Source organism: Hyperolius riggenbachi, chromosome 7, assembly GCF_040937935.1.
Source record: "Hyperolius riggenbachi isolate aHypRig1 chromosome 7, aHypRig1.pri, whole genome shotgun sequence".
Lineage (NCBI taxonomy): Eukaryota > Metazoa > Chordata > Amphibia > Anura > Hyperoliidae > Hyperolius > Hyperolius riggenbachi.
In genome coordinates, this window is record NC_090652.1 from 18,313,054 (window position 1) to 18,327,562 (window position 14,509).

At 45.0% G+C, this 14,509-nt stretch overlaps 1 protein-coding gene across 4 annotated transcripts in view; it reads right to left on the minus strand.

The window, feature by feature from the left end:
• Window positions 1-14,509, minus strand: part of LOC137524116 (uncharacterized) — a 91,070-nt gene that overhangs the window by 64,809 nt on the left and 11,752 nt on the right. For 2 of the 4 annotated variants that reach the window (XM_068243629.1, XM_068243627.1), the window contains exons 2-4: window positions 11,984-12,274; window positions 6,930-7,277; window positions 2,545-2,850 (exon numbers count right to left, since the gene is read on the minus strand). In XM_068243629.1, the coding sequence (XP_068099730.1) occupies window positions 2,545-2,850; window positions 6,930-7,277; window positions 11,984-12,274 (945 nt within the window). Of the gene's footprint in view, window positions 1-2,544; window positions 2,851-6,929; window positions 7,278-11,983; window positions 12,275-13,757; window positions 14,236-14,509 lie in introns of those variants that run through there. The other 2 variants (XM_068243630.1, XM_068243628.1) reach the window with 2 other exon arrangements.

Sequence of the window (14,509 nt, forward strand, 5' to 3'; positions counted from 1 at the left end):
ATCGGGGATGATCTTGGCGGCACCAATTTACATCCGATTCAGAAATAATTATCGAATCGGATGGTCGATTGGCCGCCAAGTCGAGAGATGTATGTCCATAGCCTTATCTGGCTACTGGTGGTGACTCAGCTGCTAGCGGTGCACTGCTAATGCTACGCCCCATTTGCTCGGTTCCTTGCTTTGGCTCTGCCCATTCCCCCTACCTATGCCTAACACTAACCCCCCCCCCCCCAACCTATGCCTAAAACAGCCATTCCCCTTACCTACACCTAACACTAACCTCCCCTACCTACACCTAAAACTACCATTCCCCAACCTATGCCTAACACTAACCTCCCCTACCTATGCCTAATACTAAGTCACACATGGCCCCTGATGAGTCGTAAGATGTAACACGTAGGGCGGAGCAAGGGGAAGGAAGTAACCAGCAGCAGCAGGCGGTGTCGTCCCCTGGCTTTTTAACTTGATATGCACAATTTTATCATAGGTTTGTGAGTATATCTCTTGATCTTATCCAATAAATGATTGGTTTTACACTATTAGAGACATTTTAGTCTTAGATATATACCTGAGTCTGTGCCAGGATATGCAATAGGCTGAAGGCTGGGAGCAGTCTAGAGTCAAGGATACACGTTGAAGCCAGGACAGCTATCTGTAAGGGTGGGCAGCGATCTCAGAGGGTGAGCAGGAAAACGTGTGTTCTATACGGTGGGTGACCTGGCTGTGTGAGGTTTAACTGCACTATGATCTTTTAATTCCCTTTCTTTGAGATATGGATGTATGAAGATGACTGGAGGAGAATACAGACTTTGCTTTTAAACGCAGTTGCTGTCTGTGAGGCGGGGCAGCCTTGCAGCCAGCAAGATGAGCGTGCCAGTTATTGGTCACTACACAAGGTGACAGAGGTGATCCCGTAGTAGTACTACAAGTCACTGGCCCCCATAGGGTGGTAGTCTTCCCGTGAAGATAATATAGCAGACTGTACTATGATCTATTTTTTTGTGCTTTCTTCTTTTTTCTCAACCTCTGCTCTCTGAGGACCGGGATAACCAGATGGTCATTTTGGTAGACAAATTTGAGATTGTGCAGAATCAATGTGGATGTGACTGAGGACCAGTCCAGTAAAAACTTTTAGAGACCTCAGCACTGACACGCTTTGTGTGTATATGGGTAGCGCACTCTAAAAAACTGTGACTTATTGTGGAACGTGCATGTAGCGTTATAAGAGAAGTGCAGCAGGCCTAGGTGTTAGGGAAGTGGGTGAGGATAGGGGGAGCACAATTGATAATCAAATTTTCTATGCCTAACACTAACCTTCCATTTTTTCATGCTTGACACTAACCTACCCCCACCTATGCTTAATACACAAACCTCTACTATCTAATCCTGGCTGCCCTGCCTTGCTTAGAATCTGATCTCTGCATATTCTGTTGTATGAATTCTCTGACTTATGTCAAGTCCTGAATCTGGACTATCCTGTGTTTATCTGTATTACAAGTATTCTGAATCTTGTCCTGACAGAGGCACTTGGCTTAGTATCAGATCTGCATCGTATATACTCCAGCCTATTGCCTGAGGAAGGGGGTCACTCCCGTTATAAGCGTTGTATTGTTCTCTGGAGTGTGTAATAAATTGCTTTATTTGAAAATACTTCGGCATTATTTTGTATCTGCTTGCAGGAGATAAGTCCACCACTGCCTCCTTAATTTTACAAGTTTTAGATACTTTTATCCTTTTGGCACCTCTGTTTCCATACCACATTCTGAATCTTGTGTTGGTCATCCTACCAGCATATCCATTCCTGGATGTCTTGTCTGCAATAATTGAACTGTTCAATAATCCTGTATTGGACTGTAATCATACCTGTTTGGATTGGATGTCCTATTTATTTTCACTGTAAATAATATGCACCATATATCTATACGGGTTTCCTGCACGTTATTGGGAGTATCTGCTGCGCAAAGCTTGGCTAACCGTGACAGTACTGCTGCGCCTGCGCAGAACGCTCCTGGCTATGGGAGCATGACTACGAGCGCCACAGCTGCGTGCTCATGCATGCGCAGAGGCCACAGACCTGGCCGGGTCGGCGGCTGCTACAGAGGAGACTCCGGGAGACTGCCTGAGAACGGAGCTGCTGTGAGGGACACATAGGCTTCTAGGTGCTGGAAGAAGCTCCATGTAAGTAAATATGATTTAATTTAATTTGATGTGTCATTATCAAGTCAGCACTGGGGACATATGGTACATGCCAAAGAAGGGGCCATTACTTACCTTACCTGCATTACCTAAGGAACACGAGCGCTGCTAGGGTATCGTGTGCTACAATGCTCATTACCCTTCTAATGCTCACATTATTTAGGTAAGACAGGTTGCACTGATTATTAACGTGTGATACACTGTCAGCATTAGCAACAGTAAAACTGCTGTGCGTTACCTGCACACAGCGATCTTAGTGCAGGTTAGTGAATCAGGGTAAATGTGAGAAAACTCATGAGGAAAGCCTAGTGCATTGTGGCCTGTATGTGTAATAAAGTGCTTCCTTACCTGGATCTCGTACAGACATCTGTCTGTGTTCTGGATTTTCCATAGATACGTGATTCCAGCTCACTCTGACTGTAAATTGTGGGTCCTCAAAGAGACGTCCAGGAATTGTACACTGAGAAGAAGCAGCAAATGTGCCATCTGGATTCTCCCTGACTTCCTCCACTGATGGCTTCTTCTCCTGCGTTGGCCCACAGGCCCAGCTGATCTGTATATCTTCAGGGTAAAAGCTGGAAAGACTGAATGATGCCTCCACATCTCCTGAGCTATTAATGGTGAGTTCTATGGACTGCTGGGCTGCGGGTATTACTGTAGCATACAAGCATAAATTTGTGAAATACATTATGTCATGGCAGTTTATATAGAGACAAAACACTGCTTATTTTACAAGTAGTCATAATTAATGTCTATTGGGACTGAACAGTTCATACTGTGTAGGTAAAATGGGGACAATTAATTAAGCTCCTTGGTGTTAAAAAAGAAACCAGGAGCGGTAACGATCTGGCAACAATCTCACTATAGGGGTACAGCGCCACCCGGAGGACAGAGGGAGAATCACAGAGCTGGATCCCAGGGAGGTAAATGCAGGGGCAGTCGCAGATCTCACTGTGGTATGATCATTTTCCTGTTTTTAGGGTCTAAAAGCTTGTGAAAAAATTGCACCGCTTTTAGACCCTAAAATCCAGAGATAATCATACCACCAGGGAGGTTAATGTCTCTAAAAGGCACTGGAAGATGACAGAAGTAGAGATGGCCTGAACGGAACATGTTTGCGCAAATCTCAGCGGTTCGCGTTCGCAGCGAAATGCTATTTTTTTTTCAAAAAAGTTTACGTTCGCATTTTTTTGCCATAGACTTTAATGGCGCAGACACCAGATTTGCAGGGTATGTAAATAGAGACTGTGGGTATAAAAGGAAAAACAAATTCAAAAAGACCTTATAGTTTTTGAGAAAGTCGATTTTAAAATTCTCCTTCTGACCGTGGGAAAATTAAATGCCTGCCGACTTTACCGGTTAATAGCAAAGCCCCCTTACATAGTAGAAACACCAAATTTGCACGGTATGTAGAGGAGGACAGTGACTACAAGAGGAAAAAAACATTTTCAAAAAGACCTTATAGATTTTGAGAAAATCAATTTTAAAGATCTCGTACTGAGTGTGGGAAATATTTCAACCGACGCCGACTTTAGCGGTTAATAGCCAAGCCCCCTTAAATGCCAGAAGCACCAAATTTGCATGGGCATGGTAAGAAGAACAGTGGGAACAATAGGAAAAAATGGGGAGCCTGGGAGGGGAATTTAAAGATGCTTTTTGCTCTCAGCTATACTTAGTATAGCTGAGAGCTGCGACGGGGGCGAAGCGTGTGGCGGCGGCCGGCGGAGATCTTCAATCAACTTAAGAAGATCACAAGATTAGAGGATATTGGCGTGGGACCTTTTCCGAGGATATTGGCATGGGACATTTCCGAGGATATTGGCATGGGAACATTTTTTAAAGGTACTGGTAACTATTTCTGGTTAATTAAGAACATTAAAGGACTTTGCTCATAGTTGTGTTTTTTTTTTTATTTAACCCTCTGTGGAAAATGGGTACGGGGTACTTTGTACCCCTATACTCCTTTCTCCTGGGACGGGGGTGAGCATCTGGGGTCCCCTTCTTAAAGGGGACTCCCAGATGCCACCATGAACCCCCCCATGGAGAAGTCGCCCCTACCTCCTCCTGGGGCACCGGAGGTGGGAAAGAGCCCCTTGTCCATGGGTTGGACAAGGGCTTAGGGGGAGAGGGGAAGGCTTGGCTGCCCCACTCCCCCGGAGCCCCCCCATACCATGGACCATGGGGGCTGGTATAGCTCAGGGTGCGAAGCCCCAGTCGGCCGGGGCTCCGCATTCTGGCTATCCCAGCCTGCATAGGTGACAAGGGGCTAAAGAGGCTTGGGAGGAAGGACCCCACATCATTTTTTTTTTAGGTTTCCCACACTCAGCACATGCATTTTTTTAAAAAAAATTTTAAATATTGTTTCCTGCTATCTTTTTAACATATCCTGTAAATTTGGTGTTGCTAGGATGTAAGGGGCCTTTGCTATTAACTGCTAAAGTCGGTGGGAATTGTTTCTCTAACCTCTTGCCAACCGCGTCACACCAATGGGCGTTGGCCGCGGCGGCAGCCCCAGGACCGGCTAACACCGATTGGTGTAAAGTCCTGGGGCTCTGTTTTGCATCTCCTGCTTGGGGGGCGGAGCTTCGCCCCGCCTTCAGTCTCCGAGCGGCTATTGCCGCTCGGGAGACTGTTAGACGGCGTGATCGCCGTCTATTTACATGGTGCAGCGCTGCGATCAGCAGCAGCGATGCACTGGGGACAGCCGTGTGACACGGCTGTCCCCCTGGGGGACAAGAGAGCGATCGGCTCTCATAGGGTGAAGCCTATGAGAGCTGATCGCTATGATTGGCTGGCTGGGGGGAGGGAGGGAGGGAAGGGAATTAAAGACACAGGCTTTTTTTTTTTTAAAACAACAAACAAAAATATTTGTAAAAAAAAAAATAAACATGGGGGGAGCGATCAGACCCCACCAACAAAGTGCTCTGTTGGTGGGGAGAAAAGGAGGGGGGCTCACTTGTGTGCTATGTTGTGCGGCCCTGCAGCTTGGCCTTAAAGCTGCAGTGGCCAATTTGACTAAAAATGGCCTGGTCACTAGGGGGGTTTAGCCCTGCAGTCCTCAAGAGGCTAAGAACTCATTTACGCATTTTCCTTTGAAATTTTAAAATCGATTTTCTCAAAAAGTATAAGGTCTTTTTGAAAAAACATTTTTCTTATTGTTCCCACTGTTCTTCTTAACCTTCCCATGCAAGTTTGGTGTTTCTGGCATTTAAGGGGGCTTTGCTATTAACCGTTAAAGTCGGTGGTGGTTGAAACATTTCACACTCAGTACAAGATCTTTAAAATTGATTTTCTCAAAATCTAAAAGGTCTTTTTGAAAAAAAAAAAATTTCTCCTGCAGTCACTGACCCCCTTAAGATGTTAGACCCCTTGAAACATCTTTTCCATCACTTTTGTGGCCAGAAACAGTGTTTGTAGTTTTTCAAGCTCGCCTGCCCATTGAAGTCTATTGCGGTTCGCCGAGTTTGCTGGTTTGCGAACTTTTGCAGAAGTTCGCGTTCGCGCTCCGCAAACCCAAAATCTGATGTTCGAGCCATCTCTAGACAGCAGGCATATCTTCAATAAACTGCAGTAAGCAGAATAACGTGTGCAAAGTGTTAACACCCCAACAACACTTAAGCCCAGAAGAAGGTCCATCAAAGACGGTTCTTCCATAGACAACTGAAATGTTACAATGAAAAAAGTCCTTTTGGGCCTAAGCACATTAATGTCCTTCTGTCCTCTTTTCAGCAAAGTGTTTTAGTCTGTAACACTGATGTGTTGCTGAAACCCGTACTGTTCCAGCTCCCGACCGCCTAACTCTGACGGGCTGTGGGATGGTGGCTCTCTGGGTACCACATAATGCCAATTGGCGTCAAAGTGCAGTGGGCGGAATTAGCAGGAAACACCCGCGTTCCCTATGGGTAAACAGAGCGGGGATTCGTTATCAGCTTGCCAGCCGCGATCGGGCGTTCGGAGCTGGCAGGCTGCTTTTCATACCAAAAAAGGTAAAAACGTATACAGCGCTGCGATCTAGCATAGCGCTGTACAAAGGACAGCCTTGTCACTTAACTGTCCCCAGGAGTGGCTCACAATCTAATCCCTATCATAGGCATATGCCTATGTATGTATTATGTAGTGTATGTATCCCGATCTAGGGCTAATTTACGGGGGAGTGGGGAAAAAATTATCTTTTTTGATTAATAAAAACAATGAAAATGGCAGCAGCAATCAGATACCACCAACAGAAAGCTCTGTTGGTGAAAAGAAAAGGAGGTAAGATTCACTTGGGTGCAAAGTTGTACGGCCGAGTAATAAACTGTTAAAGCTGCGAAGTGCTGAATTGTAAAAAATCGCCTGATCACTAGGGAGGTATAAACCACTGGTCCTCAAGAGGTTAATTACCCATGAATACTTACCTTTAATTATTGATCCCATACCAATATCCTCAGAAATGATCCCACACCAATATCCTCCTGATGTCAATTCAAGATTCCTGCTGCACATCCACGCACACGCCGTCACCGACCCCCGCCGTCACTTCCTATACTAATATATAGCAAGCCTCATCAAAAGCATTTTTAAGTGTGCCGCGTTAGCAAACTTATCACGTTATGATCATCACTATTCATTAACATAGCATTAGTGTATTATAGAGTAGAATGTAGGTGTAAATACAAATACAAGAATGGTGTATGAGATACTGTAATCAGTAATCCATGTACAGTAACTATAATGTACAGCAGAGGACTCACCCATCACCTGTAGGGGGCCTGTTGTCCTCTCTATTGGCTCCAGCAGACTGGGATGGTCCACCCTGCAGATGACCTCTGACCCCTCATCCTCCACTGACGGGGTGATCTCCAGAATTGCATTATGGGTAAATGTTTTGTCTGTCTGGAGCTCAGATCTGCTGTCTATAATCCTGAATCTTCCAGTGTTTCCTATAGGAGTCATTTCTTGCTTCCCCATTTCTCTCTTAAGCCAACTGACTGTCAGCTGATCAGGATAGAAGTGTGACATTGTACAGCGCACTTGTGTCTTCTCATTAACCAATACTGGCTGTAGCTGCAGCATCTCTACTACTGGTCGGGCAAAAAAATCTGCAAAACATCATTTCAGGATTGTAAGGGTTTTTTTCAGTTTTTGGAGTTTTTTTGCGTCCTCCTTTAAAGCCCTACTTCAGGATTCCATTCAAGTAACACAAAGTTTAAAGTGTACCTGAGGTGACATGTGACAAGATGAGATAAACAGGTGTATGTACACTTTTCTTTTCTTCAGGGATACAAGCAACAGTTTCTCTCATGTCATACGCTTGTTGGATAATAGCGTAATCCTCACTGATAAGGAATTACAGCCATACAAAAATGTTTCTGCAGAGAACAACTTCTGGGGGCAGGGGATAGATTAAAAAAAGGTCACTAGTTCATTTCTTTTAGCTCTGAGAATCTTTATAGACAGCCACTGAGCGGAGACAATTAAACCTACTATGTAAATGTTTAAACTAAAGCCATAGGATGTTGAAAAAAGGCCATTTAATGGCTGCAGTGACACAAGCACTGCCTTCCTGTCATCACTGTCACTCTCTAGTAGGGAAGTGCAGCTTCAAGTGGGATTTGTATGATCTGCCCCCTTGGTATGTGGACTACAGGGTCATGGATTTGTTACTGCCGGCAGGAATGAGGGAGTGAGCATCTTACAGTATGTTTAGAATCTTGGAATGGGTCTGTAAGGTCTAGGCAAGGCCGCCGCCGACGGCCCTGCCGCTGACTCAGTTAGTTGCCGTCCCTGCCGCTGACTCACAGGCATGCAGGGCGGCAGGCGGAGGATGCGTCTCAGTTTGCGCTCCGTCTACGCAACAGTAACCACGTGTCTCCCTGCGTGTTAGTTGATCAGCTGACACGCCGAGCTCCAATTGGTCAGGGCTAGTATTTGAATCAGATGAGTGCTCTGGTCTGTGCCCATGGTAGCCTATGCTGGGCTTGTAGTTGAGATTGCTCTCACACCAAGTGCCTTGTCTTGCTGCAGAATTGTCTGTCTCTTGACCAAGCTTCTTGTAGATTTGATTACCCGTTGCTGACCCGGATTGCACCTGACTACGCTTCTTCTGATCACCTGTTATCGACCTCGCATCTGACTGCATTTCCTGTTGCCAACCTCGGATTGTTAAAGGACCTTGCAAGAACTCTGCCTGCCCGGATCCCGGCCTGTTTTGACTACGCCTCTGTATCGTGATTCTACTTTCGTCTGGATTGCCAGATTGCCATAAGCCTCAGGTGACTATTCAAGTGTACTGTGTTTGCTATACCTTGCTGTGTTTGGTGATTGCTACAGTGGTGTGAAAAACTATTTGCCCCCTTCCTGATTTCTTATTCTTTTGCATGTTTGTCACACTTAAATGTTTCTGCTCATCAAAAAACGTTAACTATTAGTCAAAGATAACATAAATTTAACACAAAATGCAGTTTTAAATGAGGGTTTTTATTATTTAGTGAGAAAAAAAACTCAAAACCTACATGGCCCTGTGTGAAAAAGAAATTGCCCCCTAAACCTAATAACTGGTTGGGCCACCCGTAGCAGCAATAACTGCAATCAAGCGTTTGCGATAATTTGCAACGAGTCTTTTACAGCGCTCTGGAGGAATTTTGGCCCACTCATCTTTGCAGAATTGTTGTAATTCTTCTTTATTTGAGGGTTTTCTAGCATGAACCCCCTTTTTAAGGTCATGCCACAACATCTCAATAGGATTCAGGTCAGGACTTTGACTAGGCCACTCCAAAGTCTTCATTTTGTTTTTCTTCAGCCATTCAGAGGTGGATTTGCTGGTGTGTTTTGAGTCATTGTCCTGCTGCAGCACCCAAGATCGCTTCAGCTTGAGTTGACAAACAGATGGCCGGACATTCTCCTTCAGGATTTTTTGGTAGACAGTAGAATTCATGGTTCCATCTATCACAGCAAGCCTTCCAGGTCCTGAAGCAGCAAAACAACCCCAGACCATCACACTACCACCACCATATTTTACTGTTGGTATGATGTCCTTTTGCTGAAATGCTGTGTTACTTCTACGCCAGATGTAACGGGACACGCACCTTCCAAAAAGTTCAACTTTTGTCTCGTCGGTCCACAAGGTATTTTCCCCAAAGTCTTGGCAATCATTGAGATGTTTTTTTTAGCAAAATTGAGACGAGCCTTAATGTTCTTTTTGCTTAAAAGTGGTTTGCGCCTTGGATATCAGCCATGCAGTCCATTTTGCCCAGTCTCTTTCTTATGGTGAAGTCGTGAACACTGACCTTAATTGAGGCAAGTGAGGCCTGCAGTTCTTTAGATGTTGTCCTGGGGTCTTTTGTGGCCTCTCGGATGAGTTTTCTCTGCGCTCTTGGGGTAATATTGGTCGGCCGGCCACTCCTGGGAAGGTTCATCACTGTTCCATGTTTTTGCCATTTGTGGATAATGGCTCTCACTGTGGTTCACTGGAGTCCCAAAGCTTTAGAAATGGCTTTATAACCTTTACCAGACTGATAGATCTCAATTACAGTACTTTTGTTCTCATTTGTTCCTGAATTTCTTTGGATCTTGGCATGATGTCTAGCTTTTGAGGTGCTTTTGGTCTACTTCTCTGCGTCAGATGGCTCCTATTTAAGTGATTTCTTGATTGAAACAGGTGTGGCAGTAATCAGGCCTGGGGGTGACTACAGAAATTGAACTCAGGTGTGATAAACCACAGTTAAGTTATTTTTTAACAAGGGGGGCAATCACTTTTTCACACAGGGCCATGTAGATTTGGAGTTTTTTTTTCTCACTAAATAATAAAAACCATCATTTAAAACTGCATTTTGTGTTCAATGATGTTATCTTTGACTAATAGTTAACGGTTTTTGATGAGCAGAAACATTTAAGTGTGACAAACATGCAAAAGAATAAGAAATCAGGAAGGGGGCAAATAGTTTTTCACACCACTGTATTTGCAAGGTTGTATGCTACATCTACCTGCAGGGCTGTGTAGTTTGTTACTAGGCAGGAGTTTAGGCAGGTGTTAGGACTGAGCTATAGGTCAGTCATATGAGCATACTGTCTGACCTATAGCAAGTAGCTAGACAAGCCTGACAGTATCACAGGCCAGATATCCCCTAAACCGAGGAGACTAACGGGGGTCTCCATCATGGAGGATCTAAGACAACAAATATTGCTCCTCACAGGAAGTGTGAATCTGCTCTTGGAACAGGTATCTGCACAACAAATTTAATTGGCCAATGCCATGTCTCATGCTGGAATTCCTGTTCATTCTGATGGACGTTCTGTACTTCCTTTAACTCCTCGGGAAATTAAGGATCCCAAAATGCCTATTCCAGAAAAATTCTCTGGCACCAGATCGCAGTTCAGCAATTTAATGAATAACTGTCTAACATACTTCAAAGTGCGTTCTCATTTCTCTGGTTCAGAATCTCTAAAAGTGTCATTTGTCATATCTCTATTGCAAGGAGATCCACAATCCTGGGATTACCGCCTACCCCCTGAGCATGAAGCCTTAACTTCAGTGGACAACTTGTTTAAAGCAATGTCTGTCTTGTACTCTGATCCTGATGTTACCTCTACTGCAGTTCAAAAGTTAAGGAACTTGTGACAAGGTCACCAAACAGTAGAGGAGTATGCCACAGAATTTAGGCGTTGAGCCGTTTCAACTAATTGGAATGATTCTGCTCTCATGGATCACTTTCTGTTTGGACTCTGTGTCCTACCTAATGTGTCCGTCCCCTCTCCCGTAGATTGTAAGCCTTTGGCAGGGTCTCCTCAGACTTGAATTGCTGGGTCTCTGTAAAATCTCATGATCAAGCAACTGGATTGCATGTACATCCTTCTGGTACATTGAGTAACCGTGTGCTACCATCTGTCTGACACCCCTTGTTTACATTGTATGTATCCCTATTTATTGTCCAGCGCTTCGTAATATGTTGGCGCTTTATAAATACTATAATAATAATAGTAGGAGCCACTGTGCCCCCATACTGCCAGAGGTCAATCAACTGGTTACCCAGACATGCATCAATATTGAGTGCTCCTGAAGAAGGACTAGCAGGCCCGAAATGTTCTACTGATGTCCAAATACTTCCAACCGACTTTAGAAGTAACTGGACAAGGCTGGAGCCTGTGATAGTTATTTTTTACATTTAGACTAACTTAGTGACTGCCAGCAGACTAATTCTCAGTTTCTGTTAGAAAAACTGTGAAGTCACTTTGCTTTATAGGCAAATAAAACACTGTGGCCCCTTTTACACTTTATACCCCAAGGTGCCGCAAAAGCAATGCAAGTGTATGGAGCCTTGCTCTCTTAATGCGGTGCACTGGAAGCATCCAATCCGACATAAGAGCTGCAGCCTGTTACCGCAGGCACCGTGCTTAACACATGGACACTGCTGTAATGCAAGTCTACGGCGATGCAGTGTAAACTTAATGGTGTGGCGTGCATGCACAGAACAAAGGGATTCCCCATGACGTACTTCCTGTCCAGCAGGAAGTGCGTCACTGAGTGGGGGTGAGTCTATGTATTTAACCGTCGGCGCACTCTACCGCAGGGTCTTATGACTGACATTTTTTACGGTGCGATGTGGCAGGAGCATCTCATTACTCCATAACACAAAAAGCCAGTGTAAAACTGGCCTGTAAGCACGCTGAAATAATGTTTGCATTAGTCTTTGCCATACATACAGCCAAACTAAGTCAACAATAGTGGGACGTCCCTGTACATGTTAGGTGTGATTGTTGTTATTGTATATAGAGCACACTGCATGGTGATACAATGATAAAACATTACCTGCTGTGGTCAGGGCTCTGGATCCCACCTTCTGCAGGGAGACATGTGACCAGGTCACACACAGGGAGGAGTGGATGTATCTCCAGGGGACTATACACTCACTGATAGCATCAAACACCTTCTCATCATCCACCTGAATAATCTTCTTCTTTGATGGTAAAGTTTCCTTGTCTTCGTATATCCATCTAAACTCAATGTCCTGAGGATAAAAGCTCATCAGGCTCAGAGAACACATCACTCGGTCTGATCCATAAGGGGTTAATGTCACCTCTGTCTTCTCCTGGGGGGCCACTGTGAGGAAACATAATACAAAACAAGACAGTTTTTGAAAATGAAACTTGAAAAGAGTTTGACCGACGATGGTCGTTACTCAGTACAATCTTTACAATTATAAACTGTTTGTTTTAGAATAATCCAAAGTTATATAATGATAGATTCTCTCTGTACTCACGGAAACTATTCCCTTTGTTTTTAAAAAAGGACTAATTGAGTAAAAACTTGAAAACAAAATAGAACCCTGAGTTAAACTGCCATGGACAGTGCAATACTCTTACAGTCATTGTTAATAACCCTTCCCCAGTCCCTCACCTACCACAACCTGCGTATTGAAGTAGCATTTTTTTCTTGTTGGACTTGATGGATGAATGTCTTTTTTCAACCAAGCTAACTATGTAGCAATGTAACTATGTATCCCAAGAAGACCAGAGACCTGAGTGGGTGGGGGATATTTCCTACAATCAATCAAATCCTGTTGTGACTGAGCAACCACCAAATGTGTTATTCCAATTATTGAGTCTTAATCACATGTACTCTACTACACACAGTAGTGCTTCACCTGTCTGTTTTCTATCTTCCTGAGTTTTCATTTGACCCTCATACAGCAGTCTTCGGTATCCGGCAATGGCAGGGATTGCCTAATGCTGGATACATGTGCTTGCCGGTTTCTTGAGCAACTGGCCAAAATCGCACAAACCTCCCCCCTGAAATACTTACTGAGCAGTGGCGTAGCTAAGGAGCTGTGGGCCCTGGTGCAGGTTTTACATGGGGCCCCCCCAAGAACTTTATACATAGCAATTGATACAGCGCACCAAAACTTGCCAAGGACAACCACAGTGTCAGAGGTGCAAGAAGGGGATTGGGAACAGTGTGTTAAGGATTGCTACTATTCAAAGCATCTATAGAAGTGATTATTACCAGCACAGGACCAATAGATAGCTAATACTGTGATAGAGGGTGGACCCTTCGGGGCCCCTCTGGACCAAGGGCCCCGGTGCGGTCGCTACCTCTGCACCCCCTATTGCTACGCCCCTGTTACTGAGGCTCCAGCAATGTCTGGCAGTCTCACTGGATCTACTTGCGGGCTCCATAAGCAAGGAAAGTCCAGGTTAGCACACCATTGGAAGATTAAAGTTTCTTCAATTTATTGCTTCATAAGCACATAGATATGACAATTGTTTCGGGGCCAACAACGGGTCCCCTTCTTCAGATAGTGCAAACAAACAATACACCCACTGTGCACATTGAATATATACTCTATGAGGTGGAGATCCACCTACGACAATCAGAACAATAGCCCCTCCCACCATTTCTACTTCAAATGTAAATAAAACAATGCTGCACATCTCAATGCAAACAATCAACAAACGTCATGGCATTGTAACACACATGTAAACAAAGGTTATTGATACTTGCACAGGCTTCACATGCTTAATGTCCCAGTTTCATACAATATTGTTGCCACTCAGCGGCTGAAGCTAGAGTAACGTTTACTTACCCCCATGTGTCAATCACTGTCTACCAGGGTGGGAATCCATTCCTATTCAAACCTGATAGGCTCCTGATTCGCGCCACGGCCAATACAGCCGTTACCGAGCGCTTTCCATAAGGGAATGCATCACTTCCGCACTGTGTGCTGTTCCCATGGCGTAACTTCCGTCGTCTATGCAAGGCCTCACATGGGGTGTCGCCATGGCCGCCGCTACGCGTCCCAGACGCCATGCGCCGTATCCATGGCAACCCAAAAGGCCAGCCTCTCTCGCGCGTCAAGGACGTCACCTCAGACGTCACTAGAGGGAAATCCCAGCCCATCCCACAGCGCGAACTCCGTCACACTGTGGGTATGGGTCTGGGAGTCACCGGCCAATCATGGCTCTCCATTGCACGCCAATGCTGCGGGTGCAGCGCTGAAGTCACCATGGCAACCAACAGCGCGCACCCCGCTAGCATAGGCTACTGCCACCGCGCACTAAGAAGGCATAAAAGTGCCCTGCAATACAATTGACACATAGGGGAAATCGCCACTCCATAGCCCCACAAATATGTATTAAAGCAACCAAAAAGCGCATGGGCTCCAATATATTTAAAGCAACCAGACAGCGCATGGGCTCTGGTGAATTGTGACCTCACTGACATGCAATTCTGGTCAGCGCCAGATATACATCGCTGCAGAAATTAAAGAGGGGGGAGACAGCAGGGGAAGAAAGAGAGGGGGGGGTTAATTAGGGGGGAAAAAAGGAGGGGGGGGGG